Consider the following 25,844-nt stretch of genomic DNA (forward strand, 5'->3'; position numbering starts at 1 on the left):
TTTTGTTATTGCACACAAGGGTTCATTCCAATATAGAATAGGTTTATAGGAAGACAGAGAATCAGAGACTGAATTTCTTGAAAGTGCTGTAGCTGTGGAGGCCAGGGGAGGTGCAGTAGGATAGTGATCATGTGGGTGAGCAGCGCACCAACCTGTCAGCTGCACAGATTCTCTGGAATCTGAGAACAATGTCCGTAACAAGGAGTGGAAGCGTTGAGAGGAGTGAGATGACATTCATGGGAGGAGACACATGAAGAGCCAGTGTCTCACAGCTCATAAGAAATAGTTGAGCCTGAGAGTTGATCTGAGAGGTGAGTTTCACAACCTGTTGCATTCATTTTATTTTTTATTTTGATCAAGCTGATTATTTCAACTTGTGGATGTTTCTCTTCTGTCAACATGAGCTGGGGGAAAAGGCTCCTGCAGAACACGAAATGTGCTCAGGACTGAACCCTGAACAGGATTTTATCAGTAAGGAGCAACGTGATTCCAACAAGACAGAAACATCCAGACTTCTGCGTCCTGGGTAACTCTTACCAACCAGGAAAAAGTGTCTTTTTTTTTTTGCCAGAAGGATGAATGAGGAAATCATTTTTAGATTTGAGGATGACGTGAGTTGGCCTTGGATGGTCTCATCATCACACAACTGCAGTCACTAGTGGGAACTTTGAGAGGAGCAACTTTTCCCCCGGAGACACACCAGACTGCAGTTATGTCAAACTCCAAGGAGCAGAGCCTCGATGAGAACGTAATATTCCTGGAGGTCACCGAGTCTTCTCCAGAGTTCCTCTACAGCGAGAGGGAGCGTCAGGCGGTGGAGAGGCTCCTGAGCGCAGGACCGGAGACCTTCTACAGCTCCATCGGCACAGAGCGCTCCGGCTGTTTCCTGTCGACCGAGGAGGTCAGACAGATAGGCAGCTGGGCTCAGGACTATCACTTCAACCAGGTGCAGTTGGAAGAGGATGGATGGGAAGGCAGCTCACAGATGGAGGACTTCTGCTCCACCTACTTCCCTTGCAACTCAGACACACCGGCCCCCGGCCTTGACCTGGGCTGGCCTGAGAAGGGGCCCTGGCTGACGATGGGGAGCATCACAGTCCACACCAGCCCACCCGCTGAGGGAGAACCCCCCGTCAGAGAGATAATACGACAGCACTTGCAAAGGGCCACCCAAGTATGCAAATACAGATTTATTTGTGTAAATGAATGTCCCAAATGTTTTAAGGATGGAGGTGAAGTCATAAGTGAATCTGACGTATAGATACTTAAATACCAGAACATTTTTATATTCTGAAATGTTATAGTTTGAAAAGAAATATTTCATTTGGGCTTCACTCTAAGATTTGATGCTTTTGTTCTTCCTTGTCATGTTAAGATTTTAGGATAAACTAATGCACAGCTTCGGTTTAAATGTTATACCTGAAGCACCTTTAATAATTCCTTAGAGTATTTTTCTCATCACAATTTTACTGTTAGATTTACTTTACTTATGTAGTATCTGTGATTTTCACCTGTAAACAATAAGAAAAATCAGTTTTTCAGTTTTTGTAAGTACCATTTTGAGTTAACAAGCAAATTACAAGCTGAGTGACATTTGGTGTGCTGTGCAGGTAATTGCCATTGTGACAGACAGATTAACAGACGGTGCAATAATTGGTGATTTACACAACGCTGCCTCCCGGGCCGTCCCTGTCTACATCATCCTGAACCAGAGATCCATTCAGAAGGATTTCACGCTCAACAGGCTGCAGCATCCGGTGAGTTAACCACCCCCCCCCCCCCACCCCCCAAACACACACACCTAACAGCCATCATTGTGTGTGTATGTTTACATGGCAATGAATGAACCAGAGATTATATTTAGCTGAAATCAAGGACCACCAGTCTTACAGAGCAAAAATGGGGCCACTGTCTAACATGTCTGAAAGTGAGCATAGATCAGTATCATTAAAAACCTGACACACTGCATACGTGTCTAATAAACTAAAGTGCGTCTCTCTACTTTGGCATGCTTATGTAAGGAATGTGGCGTGAGCTTTTAACAGGAAGTGGTTGAACTGGTTGCACAGCATTCAGTGGTTTCAGTGAGGTGTGAAAACTGTGCCTGATGTTAAGAACAAATTATCCCATCTTCGTAAATACTATACGTTAAATGAATGAACATGACTGAACAGAAGTTGATCTTGCAGACTTCCTAACTTTCTTAATTATACTGGTAGTAGAAAATCTCTACTATTTGGCAAAGATATCCATGGTGCCCTGAGAATAAACTCGAACGCCTCTCAAACTCATGAGGATTTTCAAGATGAATATTGTATTTGGTTCACCAACACATTCTCACAAATTTTATTCGTAGAGCACAATTAAACATGTGGGTTTTCAGTTTAACCTTCAATAAGTACACACTTAATTGTAAAAGCTAAACTTTAGCTAAACTGCTATGTCTTTTATGTCCAATTTCTTGGACATAAAGGACATAGCAGTAGTTCTACACTATTATGATAATGTATGGTATAAATGGTTGACTTGTGTTTAAGTCAAAACTGCTCCAATGTGTAGCCCACCCTCTTGAGAAACTAGCGAAACAGCCTATCGAGATAAAATCTGATGCTGTTGTTGTTGATTAGGAGGAAGGTTGAACTATATGTACATATATATATATATATATGTACTGTATTTATGAATATGTTGATGTCACATACTTACGTTTAAGGTGACATTCCCCCTTGAGGGGTAAATAAAATATCTCGTACCATATCTTATCGTATTGTATCGTATTGTGACGTATCGTATCATAATGTATTGTATCGTATCATAACGTAATGTATAGTAACGTAAAGAATCATAACGTAGCGTTGTATCGTATTGTAAAATACTAACGTTGGCCCCAACCACATCTTAAACAGTGGCTACAAACTGTTGCCATCAAACCGGAGCTGTAGGGTTCCACAGTATATCAAAGTTAGACGTGAGCACTCTTTGGTGCATTAATCAATCCACGAATGAAATATGGCATTTAAGTCTGTGAGATCTGATGTTTGTTGAAGGGACGTAAATGTGTTTTTCTGATCTCAGCTTGTGTGATTAATTAATTATCATCATCCTCTTTTTCATCATCTAGCATCATCAACAGCTCCAAATTTCAAATTGTTAAATACATTGGTTCATGACCATATACCTGAGAGAAAATAGACCTTCCTGTCAGCTTTACTTTGTGCTGGGAAACAACTAATCATTGCTAAATAGGCTGTTAACTCACCGAGATAAGACGATGAACATGGCAGAATGTTGGCATTGTCACTAGGGCCGTGTTAGCATGCTTCTGTTAGCATTGGGCTCAAACCAAATTGACCAAGCCTGTTTAACTATAAATATTGTGTATGAAACATGATGGAGTTGATTATTTGAATTCCATCATAGAAAAAAAAACAAGTTTCAATGTAATTCAGTCTTCAGTTTCATCTTCACCTTGTGATTTTTCAGAACATCCGAGTCCGTGTTCTTGGAGGGAAAGCCTTCTGTTCCAGGACGGGAAGGACGGTGGTCGGTGAGATGAAAGACAAATTCCTTCTGGTGGATTTGGAGACAGTGATTCATGGCAGCTACAGGTAAACAAGCATGATTTCATTTTTGACTTCCTTTAATATAAGCTATAAACACGTCTTTGTTCTCTGCAGCCTCACGTGGACCGACGCTCACCTGCACCGGCAGCTGATCACCGTCCTGCACGGCCCAGCCGTGGACTCGTTTGACCAGGAGTTCAGGATCCTTTTTGCTGCTTCGCTTCCAGTCGCAGACACATCGAGAGTCACAGGATCCCACATACCTGTGACTCAAAAGCTAAAAGACTTTTCAGATCTCCGCTTCCAAAAACCGCTCTCATTTGACCCTGACATTATCAACCCTCCATCTCCACCTGCTGATTCTCTCTTGGACTGGGAAGCCATGGGCGTTGTCCAGAGAGAGAGCTGTTTTCCTGAGAGTCCTATTGATCAACATGAGGAAATATCACAGAGGAATAACATGCTGTTAAATAAAAATGCACCCTTTATGGATGATTTTACCAACAGTGGAAACAATTTTTGGGATAAAAAAAGGTAAGAAAACCCTTTTAAATGAACCTATTTAAGACATAATGAGTGAGTCCTTTTTTTAAGAGTACGATTTACCTTTAATTGAAAATTGAATTCAATATAATTCCTGTTTTTTATAATTATGATCTATACATTGTTTGCAGGACCTTACTGAGCTCTTATTGTATTTGACAGGGTTCACGTTAACACCTCTCCAGTGATAAGCCATGTGTCAGATAAATCAACAATACTGAAGTGAGCCTTGTTTCAGCCTAAATATACAGATAAAGTATTGACGTTCTTTTTCTGATGAGGTTTCATATCTTTCCTTTTGATCTTGATGATTTTCATAGCAATATAAAGCCGTCATCAACCGATCTAACCCCAGAGAGAATGAAGAGGTAACAAGCAAAAGATAAAGAAAACACATTGAATTATTGTGGAAATGTCACATTTAACAGAAAATATGTTGATTTCATCTAAAGGGTGGAACGCATTGTAGAAAAAACAATTTCCAGGCAACTCTCCACAGAGAAGAGAACCACTTTAGATGACAGAATGACAACAAGAGCTGGTGATAAAACAACAGAACCGACGCACAGGATGCTACTTTCATCTTATAAGAGAAGAGAGACATCGAGGGAGGCTCTCTGTGTGGAGGACGAGAGCAGCATGGATGAAACCGGCTCCAAAGTGGAGAACACACCATCTTGTAGAGTAAGTCACCAGCCTTTGCAGTCAAAACATTTGTTTTAACTCCGATGTGCGAAGCCCCAGTGGAAACTGAGCAGCATTTCTCTCCTCACAGAAACCCTTAATCCTGAGGGTGCCACAGTCTGAGAGCTCCAGCTCTCTAAGCGACATCATGAAGAGGATTCAGCCTCAGCAAAGCACTTCATGGCTGCTCAAGAAAGGATCCAACACCGCTGTGTCGGAATTGAGCCAATCCATGAAGGACCTGAGCGTACACAGAAAGGACACAGGTCCAGACGGGAGAGGAGACCCAGTGCCAAGGTTCAAAACCAGTGTAAGTGTACAGACTTATGTGAGCTGTGGTGAAATAATACATAACCAATCATAGAATTGAATGGGGTTCTCACAAAATTGTAGTTGTTGACCAGGGCTTCAGGTAATTGCTTGCTTTGCCCACCCTGTTGCAGCGCTGCTGAATTCATTGTTAACCAAATGCTGAGACTCCCTGACACATAACCATGAAAACGTTTTAAAAGCTGTGCTGCTCTCTAGGAATGATTAGAGGACTTCAGTATTTTGGTGGAAATTTGCAATTTGATATTTTAACATTTCCTTATTATGTTAACAGGAAATGTAATCTGCTTTTAGCAAATTGGAGACACATAGATCAATTTCAGGAAGATGCAGGTTAAGGCCTTTATTACCTTAGTTCTGTGCAGTGCGACAAAAGAGGGAATTATTCTTTGTTAAATTTGAATACTCTGCCCTTTTAGAAGCCACATGTCAAATATTTCAAAACAAAAAGATAAAAACTTAAACAGGTTTTTCTCATTTAACTGTTGTAGCTACTGTTCTAAAGGTTAATTTCATTTGAAGTTTGTATCTTCTTGTAACAACGTGCACAAAGTAATTCATTGTTTTAGGTCGTCTAAAAAGTGCCTAAAACTCAAAGTGATGCATCGTTACATTTAACGTATTATTGGTCTCTGTTTCTTTGGCAGTGCCTTGAGTCCGATTTCATGACGCCTGCTTTCACTCTGATGAAGAAGAGGAACGATGACTTGAAATCTGCATTGAACAGAACTCCAACAAACTTTCTGCCCAGAGAGAGGCCTCGCAGCTTTGGTTATGGTCTGAATATGGACTGGAGGAGGTCGCTGGCAGAGAGGGAATTAGGGGACCAAGAATGAGAACAAAAATACAAGAGCAACAACAACTTCTGTACCTGACGACAGGCGGCAGCCAGTGGATGGTTTTGACCATTTGCAGTGTTAATTACCCCAAATCAGCCATACTGTTACTATGCAGGATGTGTTACAGTTTTAAATGTTGATGTGACATCCCACTGAATCTGATTATGAGAAGCTTCACTGTATGCAGTGCTGTACTGTAGTTTCCTTCATGTCTAAATAAATAAAACGGTTTTGTTTGAGCAGCTCACAACGAATAGCTGCTTTAACTTCAGGAATTGATGTAGGTTTCTGTAGGAGAAGGAGACAAGGCTGCTGACTGGTAGATCAATTTTAAGTCAGTGATACATTATGATGGGATGAAGATAGGAATGTGGGGATTATCACTGAATGCAAAGATCTGCTAAAGTTGGTAGTTATTTTATTTTTCAGTATTAAGGTTGGGACATACTGGACCTACTGCAACATTTTACAACATGATGAAAAGACACTAAATGTCAGGTTCATGTAAATGTTCTGGTAAGATGCCAATTAAATCTTCACTGGAAAATAAAACAGCAGGACTGAAGCTAAAACTCCTGACCCACATATCATGTCCTCAGTGATTTTTTTAAGTTTTAAGAATTACCTGCGGGTGCTACAATTTAAACATTTTATTTTTCAAATCCTGAGAGACAAACGTCAGGCTGGGGTTGTGGAAATTAAAATATTGGTGTCAGAAGGAAGGGGAAGTGATGACAGTCTCAAGAAGAGATTTATTTAGGGCCTTGATGGGTGACACTGTTCACTGCATAATGCATTTGGTGATCCTCTGACCTTTCCTATGGCGCCACCAGGAGGTTGAAGTTTTGAGAAACATCTACAGGACAGTGTATCTGACTTTTGACTTTTCTCCATGTGCCTCCAAGAGGTCGACCCAACACTTGTCAACAACTCTTGTATGAACTAGAATTGCAATGTGCAACACACACACACACACACACACACGCACGCACGCACGCACGCACACACACACACACACACACACACACACACACACACACACACACACACACACACACACACACACACACACACACACACACACACAATGCATTGTAATGGTTTTGATGATCCCTGACTTTTGTCAATGATGACAAAGCAAAATGGATGAACCAATGGAACCCTCAACATCCTCAGTACTTTGTGTTTGGTTCATAGACTGAATGAAAAATGGATGACACGTCTCCACTTCCTCCCACCATTCAGAAAAGAAGTCAAAATGTCAGCTGTCTTTACAAACAGTCTATGGTTTGGATCCTGTCAGTTTGAATGTCACTGTGAGCACATTGCATCACAGTGGATTTGACTCTGAACTTATTGTAACTGAGAATTTTGAATTGTTTTGTTTTTGCTGTAAACCAAACATTAAACTAACCTCTAACATGTACATACACTCCCCTGCCTGAGGCGGCGCTGTGCATCTTTCGCCCTCCTTTGTAGACTCAGATTGATACTGTAGAAGAATAAATCACGGAAGCACATGGTGACCAGTGGGGGAACATATTTATCTGAACGCAGCTGGATTTTTACACTTATTATTTTACTCTAACCTCCGGGTTTAAACTTTTCTGTTTTCACGTCCTGTTTTAGTTTATCCGCGTGCGGATAACACGTGTGATTTCTACAATGGTTCGAGCTAAAAGGTGAGTTTGGCTAAAGTTAGCTTCCTCACGTTAGTATAGTTTAATCTGGATGTTAGTGGCGATGGTAAATCTAAGAGTTGTAGGAATTTTGGGGGGAAACTGTTGCTATTTGAGGTCTAAACATCTTCACAGTCTTGATCCAGGAACTGAACAGACAGTGCAGGACTGTGGTTTTCAGTGTGAAGGGTCCTGGATCTGTGCTAAACAGTCCTGCATCCACCAGAGGAGAAGTGGAAGATACAAGACTCCAGTGTGATGATGCATACTCTCAGTTGTTAAACTCCTGTGTCTCTTCACTGCTCAGGATTATAAAGCCGCCGAAAATCAAAAAGACTGAGCGATTCGGTGAAGATGATCCTGAAGCCTACAAGAACATGCCTGTCCCTGACAAGGTGAGAAGACTCAGCAGAGTATCTACAGGATAAAGGTCTTTAAACGTTGTGTTTTTTAATAAAATGTTGAAAATCAATCCAGTGGGCCAGTGCCACAGTTCCTGACCAGAATTTAGTGATGGACAATGGAAAACCAATTCATCCACTCACTTTCAGTAGTTATTTAAAGCTGTGTTTACTGCAGTGAAGTTGTGTCAAAAAATGTGAATTAAGTTTGAATAAACTCCTGCATTGGGATAATGATAATGAGGACTATGATTAAGGCCATTTCATCAGTATGGTATTAAACTAGAATGGCCCACAATAGAGTGAATACCTCCGCCAAGCCACTACAGTCTCCTGAAATTCAATCAAGCTGCACCAAATGTCCAAAACACATGATCAGACCATTATTTTTTTCATCAAAATCCATTCCCTTAGAATATTTTTTTTTATAAAACGGCTTTTCCCGCAATGATAAAGTAAGTGGAATAAAATCAATTCTGCATCTGCCTCCTGATCTGGGTGGCAAACGGATTGAATGGGTTGAACGAGCCAACAAATAAATGTACAGTGGCAAAATTATAACCAATATTTTTAAATAAATATCCATAAGAAAAGAAGATTTACCAGAATTCAAGGCCCATTGTTTATTCTAACTAGACAAATGATTAAAACCCTTTATTGTTGTGGCTACATCATTAAAAACACGAGCATGTGTTTCGACTGCACACATAATAATTTTCCTTCCCTTTTGAGTAGTGTTAGTCGTCTTGTTCAAGAAGTGTAATTGCTTCATTTGTGGTCATGCTCCCTGTGTTTTTTTTAATCCACATTTCTTCTCTGTTAAAGTGGTATAATAACAACAGTAGTAACATGGACATGAAGCTCTGTGAAATAATACAACATTCAAAGATTTGTAAACCTTAACCCATGTTTCTGTTCCACAGTATCTGATGCCAAATTGTTATATTATACATTATAGACTTATTAACTGTCAACATACTGTCACCACATTAATTCTGCTTTGGTGCTGTAGTTATTTTCAACAGTCAAACGTTGACCTTGTCTTCTCTCTTGCTCTCAGAAATCGTCTCAGTACACAAAGGACAAAATCGATGAGTTTCACGACGAGAAGATCGCAGTAAGTTTAACTCATAAGATATTATCTGCTCAACTACTGTGTATGGTGCTGTTTTTACTTCACATATATTTTTCTCTCTTTGCCGTAGAAACTTCTCGCCCTTGGGACTCAGATGGGGAGTGATTCGGAGGAAATAGACGATGAGGTGATGCACTTTTTCAGTTTTTGCCCCTTGTTTGGATTCACCCTCAGTGAGTTATCTTAGCCCAGGGAGCAAATTCAAGCTCATCTGAATTTTACAGGAGGAGGTGATGGCCCTGGATGATTCTGAGTCAGAGGAGGAGGAAGAAGAAGAAGAAGAGGAAGAGGGGACAGACATGGACAGTGATTTAGAGGCGAGAAAAGATGATGGTAAACACAAAGTTCTCTGTTTATATGTCCAGAGTTTGGTTTATTTCCTGGTACAAGCCTGTTTAACTATAATTATGTTTTTTTTGTTGTTTTTTTTCTCTCAGACCTTCCAAATGAAATGGCATGGGGCAAAAAGAAGAAGATCTTCTACAACTCAGATTATACGATCACCAGTGAGTATCTTTAATCTCTGACTGTATTATTGAGGCATTTTGTGATAATTGTATCACCTGAATGGATCATGTTTGCTTATGCAACATTTACATGACTTATTACAGAAGGGAAATCAAATGAAGTTTTGGAAGCTGATGAACAAGAGGAAGAAGAAGAGGCTAAAAATATCCAAAACCGATTGGCTGCAAATCTGAGCGAGGAGGATTATGATTTAAACCTTTTTCAGGTATTTTTTATTGTAAATCTATCCTTTACATCTGCATTGTTGTGCTGATGTTTTGTTGACCTTTGTTGTTTTATGTGTTTAGGAATTTGCTGAAGAGGATAAGGATGAAAAGAAAACTGTTGAAAAAGAGGAGAAGATAGTGAAGGACCTGAAGCAGATGTCTCAGAAGGAAAAATTGAAACTTCTGAAGACAGACTCGCCAGAGCTGCTTGAACTTATTGAGGACTTCAAGGCAAAGGTATAAGCACCTACAACTTACATGTGAAACAACCTCCTTGATCCATTGACCAACATTTCTGTCTGTGCTTTATATGTCCAGCTTACTGAACTCACAGATGAGCTGCAGCCCCTCATGCAGATGGTCAAGGAGGGAAAGATCCCACCAGGAAAAGTGAGAGCATTTAGCTTTTTGTGAATTTTTCACCAGACTTTGAGTTTTGAAGATTTCTAAAAGTGCTTTAATCCTTATTGAAAAGATTATTGAAGCAAGAAAATCCATTTACTCCTTTACTATTATTTGATTATGATTACTATTATTTTATTAGGCTCATTGAAGTAAAAGCACGAAACATAATTTTTTTTCTCTGGTGTTTGGCACTGTGTTGAAGGCGTGTGGGTATTTTGGGTAATACCAAGAAACCTTTTATATTTTAGCTGCATAGTTTTTGCAATTAAATTGTCAAAAATTCCACTCTTGGATCAGCCCCTGATCTGGATCCAAAAAAACCACAGGTTCTTCTTTTGGTTGTGCCCCACCCCTTCACAAAATGTCATGCAAACTAACAAACACAGGTGAAAACATAACCTCCTTGGTGGAGGTAAAAATTATGAATCTAAATACGTTTGGTCCTGTTTTTTACAGGGGGCTAACTACATCAAGACAAAACAGCAACTTTATCTCAAGTAAGTTGTACTTAAATTTTACTTTAAAACTGTAATGTCATGTAATTGTTCTTCCACTGAATGACTGTTCTTTGTTTCCTACCAGTTACTGCACAAACATCAGTTTCTACATGGTGCTGAAAGCAAAACGAATCCCTGCTCATAACCACCCTGTGATTGAGAGACTGCTCACCTACAGAAATGTAAGTCCCCTCATTGACGCAGTTTTACCAAATGTGTGTCCACCATGAATATGTAGCGGTCAGGAACACTGCTCGTATGCTCTTTAGTTTTGACAGTGGAAATAATGACGATGACTGGGATAAAACACTACCAGCATCATGGGACACACCATTAAATATCTATAACATATTCACATGGATGGAATCCTTTGTCTGTCTGACTCTTCAACATCTCCCCTGCAGCTCATCAATGAGCTGGGAGAAGTGGATGCTCGGCTCGCACCCGAGTTTCATAAGCTTCTAGCTGGTGAGGACAAAGGGCCAGCAGAGGGCAAGAAGACCAGAGTCTCCAGTAAGAAGGAGAAGGTGAGGTTCATTTCAGCCAATTTCCCATACTCAGTTTGACTCTGTTGTTGATGTTTAATATAAAATAGTATTCTCACGAGTACTCATTGGCTGCAGGGTTCCAGAGAAACTATGGCTGAGGTCGAGGAGGACTCTGACTCCGACCTGGACGATGAAGCAGCTTTGCGGTTCTACAGAGAGGTGGAGGAGCGGTTGAAATTGAAGAGAAAGAGCAAAAACCCAGAAGATGAAGAGTAAGTAGGACTTTGAGTTGCAAATGGCTGTTGGGACCAAATCAAATGGGAATGGTTTGATAAATGGTCAATTTGCTGCAGGTTGGCGGAAGATAAGCAGGAGATGGAAGCGCTGGATCCAGATGCTAAGAGAGGAATCACTTACCAGGTACTGAGCTCAAACCACTCACACACTCAAAGATCAGTATTGCACTATGACATTCCTCAGCCAGTTACCTAAAGGAATTATAATATTCATCATACACTACTGATGAATATATGTTAATGCTGGAGTAAAAACACTGAATTGATCTTATATGGTCTTACAGCAGCGTTGGTTTTCTCTTTATGTAGATGATCTTTTTCTCTTTATTTGGGAGGCAAATCTCTAAGAAGGTTAAACATTCACTTTGTTTTTTGGTGACTTTAGGCCGCCCCCTGCTGGAGTGTCTCTGTAGTATGTGACCTCATATCCAGCTGTGTGGTACTAGATTATAGATAACTGTGGATATACAGTTACGTTTGCACTCTGCAACTTCAAACAGCCGCTCATGTCTGGCATACACTTGAAAGCTATAAGTATATCAGAGGATGATAATAAAATGCATTTCCTTCACCGCTGCTTATGCGTCTTTGAATGTTCATCACTCGCTGGGATCTTCTTTCCTTTTGGCTTAGAAGATTAAAGGGACATTTTAGATAAACCCTCAAAACATTAACTTTTTCAGTAGATATCAATGTCTGGTGCCCTTCATACTGTTTCCCTTCATGAACATTTATTCTAATTGTGTGTCTCTACCAACTCCACAGATGGCCAAGAACAAGGGGCTCACACCAAAGAGGAAGAAGATTGACCGTAATCCCCGAGTCAAGCACAGAGAGAAGTTCAGACGGGCTAAAATCCGCAGAAAGGGACAGGTTTGTATTCTGCACATTGATGAAACCGTTTTTTATTACATTGTTAATCTAGTACATCATAAAGCCTCCGGTCTCCAGGCTCATCAGTATAAATCAAGAATATTTGTGATCTGTCATAACGCACTCCCAAGAACAACACTCAGACTGTTGTTTATATTTGCCAGGTCCGTGAGGTTCGTCGGGAGGAGACGAGGTACAGCGGAGAGATGTCTGGTATTCGTGCTGGTGTCAAGAAGGGCACCAAACTTAAGTAACCAAGAGGGAATCGAGCATATGCTGCAAAGCGTAGCCATGGGATTGAAAAAGTCATTGTTATTGTAAATGTGAATTACAGGTGACTCTTGTAGTACAGAATATCTCTGAATCATTCTGTCAGTCACTGTTGTAGAAAGTATATCAAAATGTGCAGTTTCAATAAACATTTTATAAACTGTCAATAAGTTGTATATTGATTTAGTACAGAGACAGTGTTACAACCATAGAGGCTCATCTTGCAAAAGGGCAGTCATGTTTTTGCAGATATACTTATCACTGAGGTTACACAACCACATGACAAACATGTACAGCAAGAACAGGGAAGATTGAATTTAAGCTCAGGATCCGGGAAGAGAACAGACACAACTTAGAGCTGCGTCACTGACTCAGACGTGCAGGTGATGACTGTCAACTCACTTGTTGATTTATGAACCTGTTATGTGCTGATGTCAGGTTGCTCACTATCCTCTCTTCTATCTCCACCTCATTCTTCACGTCCTCCTCTGTGATGATCAGCTCATCCTGAGTTTTAGGGGTCACCACCACCACGTAACCCCGTCTAGAGTCCAGCACGTTGGCCACCACCGCCTGGTGCCTGTAGTTGTTCAGAGCTCCACGAGCCTTATCCAACAGGATGGCTGCGTCGGTCTCCAGTTTAAAAGATATGACGAATGCCTGAGGTGCCCAGTCCTTCACCAGTGGCGACAGTATCTTAGGGACCATGTTCAAGCTAAGCTGAAGGAGAGAGAAAGACCTCATTAATAACAGGACTGAGTCTACAGCCATACTTGCTGTTCTGTGAGGCTGTACTTAGCAACAGCAGTGCTTGGAGCTAAATGCTAACATGCTTAGCTGGTATGTTTATCATGTTAGTATGCAAACATTTACTACAGCTGAGGCTGACTGTATTGTCATTACCTTCACTGAGGAGACTATGTTTTCACCCCATATCCTTTTCTTTGTTATTAAGTAACATAACACAAAAACAACAGGAGGGATGGCTCAGGGAAGAACCCTTTAGATTTTGATGTGGATCCGGATCAGGAGTACATTTTTCACTTTCTTTAGCATTGCAAGATAGGGTGTTTTTCAACATTTTAACTATTTTCCCAGAGTGAGTAATTGATCTCTGTAGAAAAAACATCAAGAATATTTAGGGAACTTCTATCCATGTGGACAAAATTTGGAACAGCTTGATTGAATTTAAGGGGACTGTTTTTGCCTTGGCAGTCATGAGCTCTAATGAGTACCATTCTAGCTTGTTTTGGAGGTATTTAGTCACAAACAAAAACTGGACCTGATGATGGCACAGGATCAAACGTATGGGATCTCATGTACAAAATCAACACTGCCATGCCTAGAACCATACGGCCACCTCGGTCTAAATTAGAAAAATAAATCTTGCATGTACGGCAGCATTCCTACTCACTTGAAGAGGACCATTGGAAGACTGGATTTTGTGTTCAGGCATCTCAGATGCTGGGATATAGAAATCAGACACAGCTGCCGCCAAATAAAACATGGCCTTCGGTCCTAAGCGCAGAAAAAACATTGGAGAACAAATTATGAATAATTTGTTCAGTAAGGACTTCAACCTGTGAATTGTTATTAATCTGTACCTATAGTGCTGAGTGCCTGTGCTGCTGCTTTGAGAAGATGCAGATACTCTGACAGCGTGCTGAACTCAATGGGCAGGAGAAGTCCGCCATCTTTCACTTCCTGGTATTTCTTCAGCACTTTAGCTATGTTAGGAAGCACCTGCGGGTTAACCAGCACTTCACCGGAGGAGCCAGATGCTTCATCCCCACTTGTGAACTGCAGGGCATCCAGCACATTTATGGTCGAGAACATTCGAGTATAAGGGTAGAGGGAGCGGTGCCTGTGCAGGAAGACGACAGCGTAGCCGGAGTCTATGAAGTACTCTGCTGAGCAGGATCCTCGTCTGCCACTGCTGAAGTTGTCGAGGAAGCGGACAGTGCGCGACTCGAGGGGAACTTTGGTGCCCCCCGACGTGATGAGAACCACCCGGCGACCTGCTGCCGCATGTTGGGTCGCAAAGGCAGACATCTTTGCTTTGACCTCCTCAACATGGGCGGGAACGGCAAATTCTTCAGCTAACTTCCCATCAATGGAAGATATCCTGGGTTCAGCCATGACCTGATGAGAGAGAGAGAGGTGCTATCATCAGAAGAGAAGATAGATGCAGCATAGTTACACTTCACATAATCTGCATATCAACATCAGGTTAGCCTGCCTGCCTGTCAGTTGTATAATGTCCACTGTGGAGGCAGTCAGCGCTTATAACCTCTGATGGAAATATATAAATAAGGTGTTGTATATTTAAGCAGCAGTGATGTTGAAGATGATGATGACGGAATCTCCGCGGACACCATTCTTGCTTGTATAATAAGGTTTATTACACAGAAGTTACAGGTCAGGACAGGTACCTAGGTATACCCGGAGACGTTCTCGGCCAATGCAGAAGTCTGCCTCCCCGGTGTCGGACAAGCATTCATATAGGGAAATTGTGTACGCCCAAGATTAGAGATAAAATGATATCATACATAGGGGCCTTTAATTCAAGACATGCTTCGTACATAAAGATGGAAACCCCTCCATCTAACAGGTCAAAGAGCATTCTCAGAAGGAGAGAACTAACGAGTAACATATGGAATAATACTTAGGAAATCTGAGAGTCCAGAAACGAGGGGCTCTAGCTTTAAACCTGTCATTATGTTTTACACACATGTCAAAATGATCCATGTTAGCTAAATACACCACAAAGGGATATACAAAAGAAATATGACACAGATGCAGTAATGTAATATAATGTCAGCTGATGTAACAACTGGTAGCATATGAGGTATTTCAAAAACAGTGATGCCATTATAGATTTTGTTTTTGTTAAACATTTGTAAAAACAAATGTTTGGAATGGATCCTTCCCGAAAATGTGATTGTTGTGTATATATGTGAAAAGGTACATTGATGTTTCTTTCTTTCAAATGTTTATGAAGCATAAAGTGAGTGTATGAACAACACAGGTGAAAGTTTACTGTGCTGGGAACTGTCACGTCACAGAAAGTTACAGATAAACCCAAAGACACTGTTGTGCAACCGCATCATGTAACGTCAAACGCTGCTGGAAACAAAAATTAGCCACTGTGACAATAAAGTGAACAAAATAAAATGTGACACTTGTTTTATTATGACGCTTAAAGAGAAATGAATAAAAATATATCCTACTTTGTTTCTTCAGTTTCTTCTCCTGCAGCTTCACAACAACTTCTGCACTTCCTGAAACCAGCGTCTTCTTCTTCTTCTGCAGCTTCTTCTTCTTCTGGTGTTTATTAGCAATTGGCAAACAGCTTATAGGTGCATTACTGCCACCTTTTGGACTGGAGTGTGGAGCAGTAGATTGACTAAACTAAAATTAATCTATTTTCTTTAGTGCTGTTTCTCTTATTTAGTTCATTAGAAGATGTATATTCCTTGAAGTCTTTCTTAACAAATTTTTTTATGTAATATTTTTCTTTTCGTCTTTTAATCGTGATATTAATTCCCTTCTTCGTTCATTATATTTGTTACACTCTATCAGTACATGAGAACCAGTGTCTCTCACTGACTCTACAGCTTTTTTGACTTGTTTTATAACTGAGAATAGCATTAAATGAAAACTCCAAATTCTTTAAAAAAAAAAAAAGCTGAGTTTCTTCTAGGTTCAGGGTTGAACATCCAATTTTTGATGATTTTCAATTAATGCAAATTGTAAATTGACTTGATTTGAATTGCTTTTATTAGCCTTTTCTAAATTTTCTTTTTAATTTGACTTATTGACTTGATATGACATTTCTGCAGTGATTAAAATAATTATACCTTGTAATATGGAGGTGTGAGGTAAAGGATTTGGTTTAAAGGCCTTTCTGACATTTAACCCTTTACTCGTCAATCCGTATTGACATCAGAGTGTGTGTGTGTGTGTGTGTGTGTGTGTGTGTGTGTGTGTGTGTGTGTGTGTGTGTGTGTGTGTGTGTGTGTGTGTGTGTGTGTGTGTGTGTGTGTGTGTGTGTTTCAGTCTGAACAAAGGGCCGGGGTCAGTCATTATCACTTTAAATGCTCTGATTTAAAATGATTAATCTTTTTATTACCATACTGTCACTGTGTATCAACAACAGTACCCATGATCAACCCACAAGAGGCGCTGTTGCACTGCTGAATAGATCATCACAACACAAACTGTGATACATGGTTGTGTTGCAGTATCAGTTTCCACATATTTTGTTGATTTGCACTTTTTAACAAAAACGGAATCTCAACTCTTTTCAACCGAGACAGCCCCACTTAAATATATATACTGAGGCTTGGTCCAGGTTTTAATGGGCCGGTACAAGTGGGGTCATGTGTGTCAGTTCAATAATCAGCCAGGGTGTTTGCAAATGATGGAAAAGATTCATGAAATGCAAAAGTGAGCGGTCCATGTTGCCAAATAAATCACTATAAATTATATAAGAGATGTGTGGGCTTTTTATATGGAACATTTTTACTCAAGGCCCACTGAGACCCACTCTGGGAAAAAGGACCTAAACCATAAAGTAATTTTAAGACCTCAATAATAACAAGTTTCAACAGTTTGGCATAAGAACTCATAAAACAATCAGATAAACCATCCATTATAGTCATTGTAGTATTTTTATTCCTATATCATATATCACACTAAAAATGTTAACATATTTCACTAACTACTGAAAGCCAAGGTTGTAGGACTCTGAGGCCATAACCTCCTTTTTCTGGGAATTCAATGGTTTATTAGCTGAAGTGCAGTTTGCATTGTAGAAAGGAGAGTGAGACATGGTGGAATTTTAAAGGACGATCCTTTTTTTTAAAACTCACCATAGTTAAACGAGTCTTTCAGGCCAAGAAACAAGACTGAAGGAATGAAGTCAAGGATTCTTTAAACAGCAAATATTGAAACCATACTTAAACCAGACATACTTCTGCACTTATTATTATTATTGTTGCAATTAATATTAATATTATTATTATTTAGACAGCCAGAGGGGTACAACCTAGACAGGTACCCCATCCTTTTCAAAATTTCAATTTTTTTAAATTATATTTCATAACTTTTACATTTGAACAAAAATTCTGAAGGTGTGTTAGGGCTCTGGGCAACTATGATCAGCATCAGTCAGTCTTTCAGCAATTTAATAGAAAATAATTATAAGTATACCTCACCCCTGATTTTACATATAATTTATTGCTCACAACAATTTTTTGTACATATTCACATTCATAAAAAAAAAATTCTATAAAAAAACGGAATGGGAAAAATTACTTCCAAAAACGAATAGACTAACAAATAAGAATTCAATATAATATTATAGTATACATAACATCTATAATACTACTGTATCTATAACTGTCTCCTGGGTGTATTTTATTTGCTTTGAGTACCTTAAAAAAAAGTACATTTTCCTGCATATTCTTAAGCAATTTAATTGACAAATTTCCATCATAATCTTAAATAGAGGACTATTAGCACTTCTTTAGTGTGGTATTAGTACTTTTACAATCTATCTAAATACTTCAACCACTGCAAACACGTAGTAAAGGGTGAGTTATCACCAGTGATACCCACGTGGACAACAATCCTCCTTGTGTTCTGTGACTTATTTGAAGGTCTCCTCAGTTCTTTATTTATTAAGGCCATGTGCTACGTTAGAAGACACATCGAGTGACTTTCCCCCGCAGAGCTTCGAAAGTCAATATAATGTATCGATGGAAACACAGATGAGTTCACGCGTGAATGGAGCCGCTGTTGTCTCCACTGCGGGATTTTGTCGCGTTTGACCGCGCGCTAGTTTCTGTGGCGGCAGCGGTGACGAGGCTGACGGAGGGAAACAAAACCCCAAACCTTCCTGTGCGTCGTCGTATGGGAAAGTAGTTCCGGTCACTTTTAATGAAACCGGGGAGGAGGAGGAGTGGGGGGGAGAGGTAGACAGAGAGAGCGAGAGAGTGAGAGAGAGAGAGAGAGAGAGAGAGGGGGCAGGGTCCCGGATGTTGGCACCGCCGCCGAGAGAAAGGCGAACGAGAGAAGGCGGAGAGAAGCCGAGCAGGGACACCACGGCACCGCGGGCACACCGGCCGAGCTGCAGCGACTCCTCTGCACAGGACCGTAGCGTCAAGAAGCGCAGGACACCCGTGGGGAGCTCCCGCTTAGCCGAAGACGAGGAGGCGGAAGAAAAAGGGGGAAAGAGGGGGGCAGCTACTCTGAAACTACCGTGAGGATTACAGGGAGCCAGCGTCACGGCAGCTTTCACCCAGAGTAAGTGAGCTACACGGGCATGGAAGTTGAACTGAGGCCCACGAAATGGACGACTTTAACGGGGAAGTGAGCCGCGCTGAAGTTGTGTGGGGGACTGCGCCGGGCGAACAGGCCCTGACACACCGTGTGGCGGGGCGTGCGGGGACACATTTTTTTTTCTTCCCTCTTCCCCCCTTTTTCCTCCCACCCGGGGGAGCCCGTCCGTGTTGTCCCCCCGGTCAGGGTTGAGTACAACCCCGGGCGCGTTGCTGTAACTCCCCGCAAGTTGACAGCTCTCGCGTTAGCCTGCTAGCGCCGCCGTGCAACCGGTGACAACTGACAGGGCAACTTTGACAGCTAGCTAGCCAGTTGTAGTAGCCTGCTAACTTTAGCTGAGCGGTGTGGGCGCTCTCTCCTGGGCCGGGACTAGGTGTGTGTTTTCCTCGCGTTGGAGGGATACAATGTCCTACCCCGGCTGCTATGGTTAGCTAGCTGTTTGCTATGGTAAGACGCTGTGTGTCCAGCATGAAGTGCGTGCGTGCGTGCGTGCGTGTGTGTGTGAGAGAGAGAGAGAGAGCCCAGTGTCATTTGGCTTTCCTGCGTGCCCGGGTGGTATTTGACTCAGCTGTTGCAGCGTGTTTTCTCGTCTGTCAGTCGTCTGTTTCTCAGGCGGCTAATAAATTCCTCCAGAAAGAAAAAGGAAAGCGACGATCCCCGCATGTAGGAGCAGTTTCGCTGTATGACAGGGCGCAGGTTTGTCATGCGGCTGCAAAATCAACAAGTGCAGAAGCGTGTTTCAGGTCAATTTTATGCTCCAGACTTTGATCGCCGGGCTGTCTCCTGCCTCTGGTGGTTATACCCTTGTGGGGTATTGCCCTGAGATGGCTCAGACCGTGTTGCAGTCAAATATTTTGGTCCTGTGTGCAAGACATCTCTGAGGGCATGCTCCTCTTCGCTTTGATGTTAAACCATTTGCTGTGTGTGTGTGCGCGTGTGTGTGTGTGATCGCTGATTAGTTAATGCTACCAACTTTAAACTAAACAGCTGTGGCATTTGCGTGCAGCTGTATACAAAGCAGTGCCCTTGCTTTATCCTGACGGCCTTTATTAGACGATGGATGACTGAGCTCCTAATTTGCCTCGCTGTCAACTTGTGCAAGTTTTATCAATGAAGTCACAGTGTTGTTTTAATGATCGGAGTGCAATGGGGTGCACATTATTGGTTAATCATCATATATTCTCATGCTCAAGTTCACTTTGCCATAAAATCGGCTTTAAAAGGTTGGATTTATGACTACAACAAAACACTATCTCCCCCCCTCCCCCAAAAAACACAACAAAACATCCCAAGACCTTGCCAGACCTTATGCTTCAACTAACAAAATGCCCATAGCGTTAGTCAGCAGCCACAATCAAAGGTCAGACCTGGTTTGCTTCTTAATCACCCATCCTTTAAATAGCAAGCCTACAGCTTTCTGGATTAAAGCTATTGTATATGAAGCTGTAGTTTTCCCAGGTAAGCAGAGCTGGAATAGATTAATTTAGCCTATTGTCTTGAAATTAATAGGATCATTACTCTGTCTTATTCTATGAATTATCCCTTTTCTCTACCTGCCTTTGCCCGGAGTTTTAAGAAAAGATGTTAAAGAGGCTCTGTGTGCCGTTTATGTTGAGTGGCATTTGATTGTAGTGTCTGCAGCTCCGTCTGAGGCCATTCTCAACCCCTGCAATACAGATATTTTGGACCTTGATGGCATTCATGAAATTGAAAGAGACATTTTGCTGTTGTTTGCTGGCGGACTGTTAAAGAATAGACAGAGCGCAGCCAGTGCATGCATTTTACAGATTGCATGCAGAAATCTGAATCACAGCCACACATTGTAAAATTTGCTCCTCGGAACACTACTGTTGCATTCATCAAATTTGAGTTTATAAGCAATGTGTTCATGATGAACAATGTTATGCAGGCTTGAATTAAAAGGCTTTGTTATGTTTTGTTTTTTGGGGATTTATTGGTGTCAACATTCTTAATAGGGCAGAGTTAGTGACTTAAAAAAAAAAAGACCTCAAGGTTTTGATTAATGGACTGAAAAGCTGTGAAGACAGAATAGAAAATATTACACATCTGTGTGTTCTCACAGTAACCGTTTAAAAGTGTGAATGGGAGGATGTGAAACAACCTCTCATTAATGGTGGGTTTAGCCTGGAGTCATTTAAAAAAAAAAAAAAAAAAGTCTTTTGCCAAATGGTTTAAAAACGTGTGTGTGTGTGTGTGTGTGTGTGTGTGTGTGTGTGTGTGTGTGTGTGTGTGTGTGTGTGTGTGTGTGTGTGTGTGTGTGTGTGTGTGCGTGTGTGTGTGTGTGTGTGTGTGTGTGTGTGTGTGTGTGTGTGTGTGTGTGTGTGTGTGTGTGTGTGTGTGTGTGTGTGGCAGCACATCGATCTATCATCGCTGTAGAAAAAAAATATTTAGTTTTCACCTGCAGAACACAAAGAATGCAGAATAACTGTGTAAATAAATGTTGACATTCCATCAGTGGGTTACAGATAATGTTCGTCTTGGGGGTGATAGTGTATAATGTAATAAATTAAATGTAATAATTACAGGAGGAATATGATTTGGATAGATGTCAGGGGTCAGCCATCTAGTGTAGTACAGTGAATTTGGAGCGGGCGTCTACTTTTTTGAATACCAGCCCCTCATTTGGAATTCAGAGTGTGGCCCTGTGCCTAGCCTCCTCTCACTGAGAGGCTTTTTAATTTCTCCCCTTGTTGAAGTGATTATTCAAATAGCCATCCTTGAGATGCAGTTATCAGGATCCTGGAGGTATATGAGCCTCTGGCAACATGAAATGCCCATCACAGCCCCCCCTCACCACCCTGTGTATTTGGACAGCACCCAACAGGTACCCTCTGTAGCAACCCCTATTAGGCCGCTACCCCCCTCAGGCTGAAAACCTATTGTGATCTGCGATTGGCAGATGGCAATTTATTCATGAGCATGGCTGATCTTTTTTTGGCATGGCGTAGTGGTGATGCTGTTGGTTAAAGGCCTCTGTTTAGGTCTTTTTTATTTTATTTTTTACAATGACTTATTTTTGGTCTGAATCCAAAGTGTTTTTCTTTCTCAATCCCTCTCTGCTCAGGAATGTGAAGTTATTTTAGGTTGGAGTTTCTTTCTCTTCGCTTCATTGCCCGTCATCTTGTCCTTCACTGCGTTTTTCACCTTGAATAGACAAAAAAAACAGGATCTTCCTTTCCTTTTAACAGCTGTTTACTATGCGTGGAGTCTGGGCTGTCGTCTAACGCAGCTCAGGCCAAATGACTGGACGGTTTTGTTCGAAATTTTCTCCTGGTACTCTGCTCATATCTAGCGTGAAGTTTTGCTCTTATGGCGGCTGTGTTGGTAAGAAGGGAATGGCTCAGTCTTCATTAGTAACTCTGTGCATCACTAGAATGCAGATGAGCTATGAAGCCATTCATCTGCTGGAAATGCCTCCCTGATTCCAATTTGAATCTTGTTTGCAGTCACATTGTGTGAGCCCACTTCTCCATGTTAAAGAAGTCTCTTTATGTGAGAGATCAGAGGGGGATAATTGCATTTAAGTGAACCTCATTTAGTGCTGGCCAGAGCAATTACTGTAACTGCAGTTCTAGGCATTTTTGGGGGCCTGGAGCAGCTGTCATTGAGTCTCTGTAGCAGAGATATCAAATGGTAAATAGAATGACATTGGCACCGCATCATGGGAACGACAGATCCTTGGATGGATTTTAATTAGTTTTCGCAGGTTTTTGCGCAGCTCTTGTTTCCATCCAAAGAAAAGCATAATTAAAAATGACAATTAGAAATGCATTATTTTAGTGATGATTTGAAAATGTATGATTCATAAGGTGCTGTAAGGTGAAAAAAGTCAGCACTGTCTCTTCAGGCAAAACCCCCCCTGGGCTTGAGGGAAATATTTTATCATTAATGTTATTCAGGAGCCAAATTTTGAGTTTTGCTCAGCTGGGTGCTTTAATCTATTTTTGCTGTAAATTAATGAATTTTTAAAGAGCCCCTCGCTGGATACGGGTGGATGTGGGAATGCAGCACTGGTTCAGTTTTCAAACGAGCCTCTACTCCCCCCACCACCCCTTCACCACCACCACCACCACCACCACCACCAACCCTCCTCACGGGATGTAGAGAGCGAATTTACTGAAGCACTATACTTTCATTTTTTATTCATCCAGCAATACACTGCCTAGCTATTTCTCCTCATCCCACCTCCTCCCAGTCTATTGAGTTGAGTCTGTCAGTGAACTAGTCCTATATGCTCCAATTCATGTCGTGGCTGGGAGTTGGATGTGTGGACATGAATCAGTGAGGGGAGCATATGATGTTTAATTCAACCGGTTCACTCCCGTTGTTATTATTGGCACATTTACTTAGATACATGCCTGGTTTGAAAATGTTTAACCTTTTAATTTCCTCATTCTGGTTAATTATTACTACTGTAACAACCCACAGTCAAGTCTGCTGGGTAAATTTAATCCCCTTTTCCACTGGTCAAAAAACCAACTAACCACCACAAACATCTGGCTTTTGTCTGCAATAGGAATGGATACAATCAGCATTCACTCCCGTGTCAAATGACTAAGCAGTAGATGTTTTTATGGGCTCCAGCTCCAACTGACAGTGATGGAACCCCCCTGGGTTAATTCACTAGTTTCTTCTTTATTTTGCCACATTTTTCCTGCGCAACGTTATGATAGACATTGAACTTCCGGGCATTAGCGCATAGCCCTTTTTTGTTAATAATGTGCAACACTGGCAATACCTGCTAATTTAGGTGTAAAAGAGGAATAAGAAAGTGTAGGAGACAAAGGTGGGGTGGGGGTTGGCTGCATCTGTTCTCGATGGTGGTTTCTGTGACTCATTCCAGGCTTGTGGTAGCAAAAGATGAATACATTTTGTTGTAATCCATTATAAATGTTTGGCTTGATCTTATCTTAGCTTTAAGTTGAAGTCCAGTAACTGTGTGAGGTACATGAAGAGTAAATCTAAAAATAGATTATGTGCTGTATGGTTGTAGTGCACTTAATGAGAAAACAAAATCGGGGACCACAAATCAACTCTCTTAAAGGGGGAGTTATTGTGGTGCTTAATAACATGTAAAATAAGAGATTTCAGAGTAAATGCGGTATTCATAGAGGCTGTGTCATTTGAGAATTTACTAATGCGGTTGCTAATGAATAGCCAAGTCCTAAATGAATAAGACAGACTTGACTTTTCAATCCTTTAAGGATTTAATAATTCATCATATTGTATACTTTGTCATTGAGTTCTGATAGGCCCTCAGCATCAGTATATATTTCTTAAGCTTTTTTTGTTCTTTACTTGGAAGAAGCAATTGATATGCTTATACTGTATGATTCACACTCTTAGGAGACATTAGAGCTGTATGCAGCAAGAAGAGCTCGCTAAGCTGACACAGCTTAAGTAATAAGAATGGGGCTTTCATTTTAGTATTTGGTATCTGATTTAATCATTACAGTGGCCCCTGTAGCAGATACAATATTCACTTTCAGGTAAAGTGGAAGAAAACCTAGATTAGACAGGGATGTCTGTTTGTTTTGAACTGGGAAATTTTGAATCTAAAAATGGTTTGACCAACAACTGCCTAACAGTGCTGCTTTGTCTGCATATGAACAACCACAAAGCTGTGATTTACGACTATATTTAACTGTTTCTGTACTCAAGTCTCACAAAAAATTATAGTTTAATAAGATGATATTTACAGCTTTTACCTTCAGCTCCCTTCTGTGGACTGCATGCATCACATGACAATTTAGAGACGATACCATGGTAATGACAAGTGCAGCGTCTTGTCTACCGCAAACCAGACATGATTAAATATGATAATCTCCCTGCTCTGTGAGGCAGTGGTTGGTGCATGCGTACAAGCATAAGTAAACACTGCCTGTTGTGTGCAGTTCACCAGCATTTAAGATTTACTGAGTCTTAATTCAAAGAGATAGAAGGATTGTCTTGTCGTTCACAAATTACTTTACCAAACGTGAGCCAGCTTCTTCTAGAAATACTTTGTCTTCTGTTGAAGATGGTCAGAAGGTCTGAGCCATAAATCCTATTTTCATCATCAATCATTGACATATGAGCGTGTGAAATACACATGTTGCAAAAGACTGCCTGAAATTCTATGAATTAGAGAAAGAATTATTTTATTTACATGCACAATGTCATCACAGGGCTTTCAATAGCATCATAAGACTTGAACTATGTTGAATGTTCAATACTGTGTTTTTCTGTCCATTACGGTTGGGCTGCAGCCTCTCCTCTCTCTAATGAGATGGACACTTGCAGCAGACAGCACACAGGTAGTGAAGATAAGTGAGAAGTAACCGTTTAACTTAAGTTGAACACATCTTAGCTCTGTAAATGTAATCAAAATGTTCATGTTCAACAAGCTTTAAAATGCTCTGCTCCCATCCACCGTGGTGTGTTTCACGCAACCACAGTGTGTGGTTAGGCTTAGAGTGAATTATTATGAACAAACTAAAATTAAAGTTTTCTGTAAGTAAAAAAATTTTTTTTTTTTTCTCACGTCTTCAAATTGGTCAAATTTTTGTAAACTTATAGCTACAAGCTGAGACAGTAGCTCTTGCAATGTTACCAGAGGAAGGTGGACCGAGGAGATGACCGATCGTGACTGATGTCTGTGTATTTCATTCAATTTACCCAGTATTTCCATGTTAAAATTTTTAATTTATTCACATTTAACTTCTGTTTCTAGAGAGATATTATTTAGTACTAATGTAGCGA

The 25,844-nt window shown here is 40.9% G+C and overlaps 4 protein-coding genes across 4 annotated transcripts in view; 3 read left to right on the forward strand and 1 right to left on the reverse strand.

Moving 5' to 3' along the window:
- Positions 1-272: 272 nt before the first annotated feature.
- On the forward strand, positions 273-3,612 carry fam83e (family with sequence similarity 83 member E). Its single transcript, XM_034585532.1, has 3 exons — positions 273-1,174; positions 1,611-1,757; positions 3,484-3,612. Exons 1-3 carry the CDS (start codon positions 713-715, stop codon positions 3,610-3,612), a joined length of 738 nt encoding a protein of 245 aa, XP_034441423.1. The 5' UTR covers positions 273-712.
- Positions 3,613-7,407: 3,795 nt separating this feature from the next.
- On the forward strand, positions 7,408-12,900 carry utp3 (UTP3 small subunit processome component). The gene is made up of 16 exons (XM_034585921.1): positions 7,408-7,641; positions 7,946-8,033; positions 9,100-9,156; positions 9,245-9,301; positions 9,399-9,507; positions 9,612-9,680; positions 9,786-9,907; positions 9,990-10,145; positions 10,227-10,298; positions 10,770-10,810; positions 10,896-10,992; positions 11,215-11,337; positions 11,434-11,570; positions 11,652-11,718; positions 12,360-12,467; positions 12,632-12,900. Exons 1-16 carry the CDS (start codon positions 7,625-7,627, stop codon positions 12,719-12,721), a joined length of 1,410 nt encoding a protein of 469 aa, XP_034441812.1. The 5' UTR covers positions 7,408-7,624; the 3' UTR covers positions 12,722-12,900.
- ppcs (phosphopantothenoylcysteine synthetase) lies at positions 12,889-16,081 on the reverse strand. The gene is made up of 4 exons (XM_034585922.1): positions 15,968-16,081; positions 14,342-14,879; positions 14,152-14,255; positions 12,889-13,457 (listed from the first exon to the last, which is right to left on the reverse strand). Exons 2-4 carry the CDS (start codon positions 14,874-14,876, stop codon positions 13,131-13,133), a joined length of 966 nt encoding a protein of 321 aa, XP_034441813.1. The 5' UTR covers positions 14,877-14,879; positions 15,968-16,081; the 3' UTR covers positions 12,889-13,130.
- A 2,669-nt stretch (positions 16,082-18,750) lies between these two features.
- The window catches only part of foxj3 (forkhead box J3), an 81,847-nt gene continuing 74,753 nt past the window's right edge, over positions 18,751-25,844 (forward strand). The window contains exon 1 of the mRNA XM_034585370.1: positions 18,751-19,046. The gene's annotated coding sequence lies outside the window, so the exon portion shown is untranslated. The remainder of the gene's footprint in view (positions 19,047-25,844) is intronic.

The sequence above is a fragment of the Hippoglossus hippoglossus genome, chromosome 5 (genome assembly GCF_009819705.1).
Source record: "Hippoglossus hippoglossus isolate fHipHip1 chromosome 5, fHipHip1.pri, whole genome shotgun sequence".
In the NCBI taxonomy this organism is placed as follows: domain Eukaryota; kingdom Metazoa; phylum Chordata; class Actinopteri; order Pleuronectiformes; family Pleuronectidae; genus Hippoglossus; species Hippoglossus hippoglossus.

Coding starts and splice junctions, on each gene's coding strand:
- fam83e (XM_034585532.1), top strand. CDS start 713: ATGTCAAACTCCAAGGAGCAGAGCCTCGATGAGAACGTAATATTCCTG. Junction 1,175..1,610: donor ACTTGCAAAGGGCCACCCAA/GTATGCAAATAC, acceptor TGTGCTGTGCAG/GTAATTGCCATTGTGACAGA. Junction 1,758..3,483: donor TCAACAGGCTGCAGCATCCG/GTGAGTTAACCA, acceptor GTGATTTTTCAG/AACATCCGAGTCCGTGTTCT.
- utp3 (XM_034585921.1), top strand. Junction 10,993..11,214: donor GACTGCTCACCTACAGAAAT/GTAAGTCCCCTC, acceptor TCTCCCCTGCAG/CTCATCAATGAGCTGGGAGA. Junction 11,338..11,433: donor TCTCCAGTAAGAAGGAGAAG/GTGAGGTTCATT, acceptor CATTGGCTGCAG/GGTTCCAGAGAAACTATGGC.
- ppcs (XM_034585922.1), bottom strand. CDS start 14,876: ATGGCTGAACCCAGGATATCTTCCATTGATGGGAAGTTAGCTGAAGAA. Junction 14,256..14,341: donor ACAGGCACTCAGCACTATAG/GTACAGATTAAT, acceptor TTCTGCGCTTAG/GACCGAAGGCCATGTTTTAT. Junction 13,458..14,151: donor CTTCCAATGGTCCTCTTCAA/GTGAGTAGGAAT, acceptor TCTCTCCTTCAG/CTTAGCTTGAACATGGTCCC.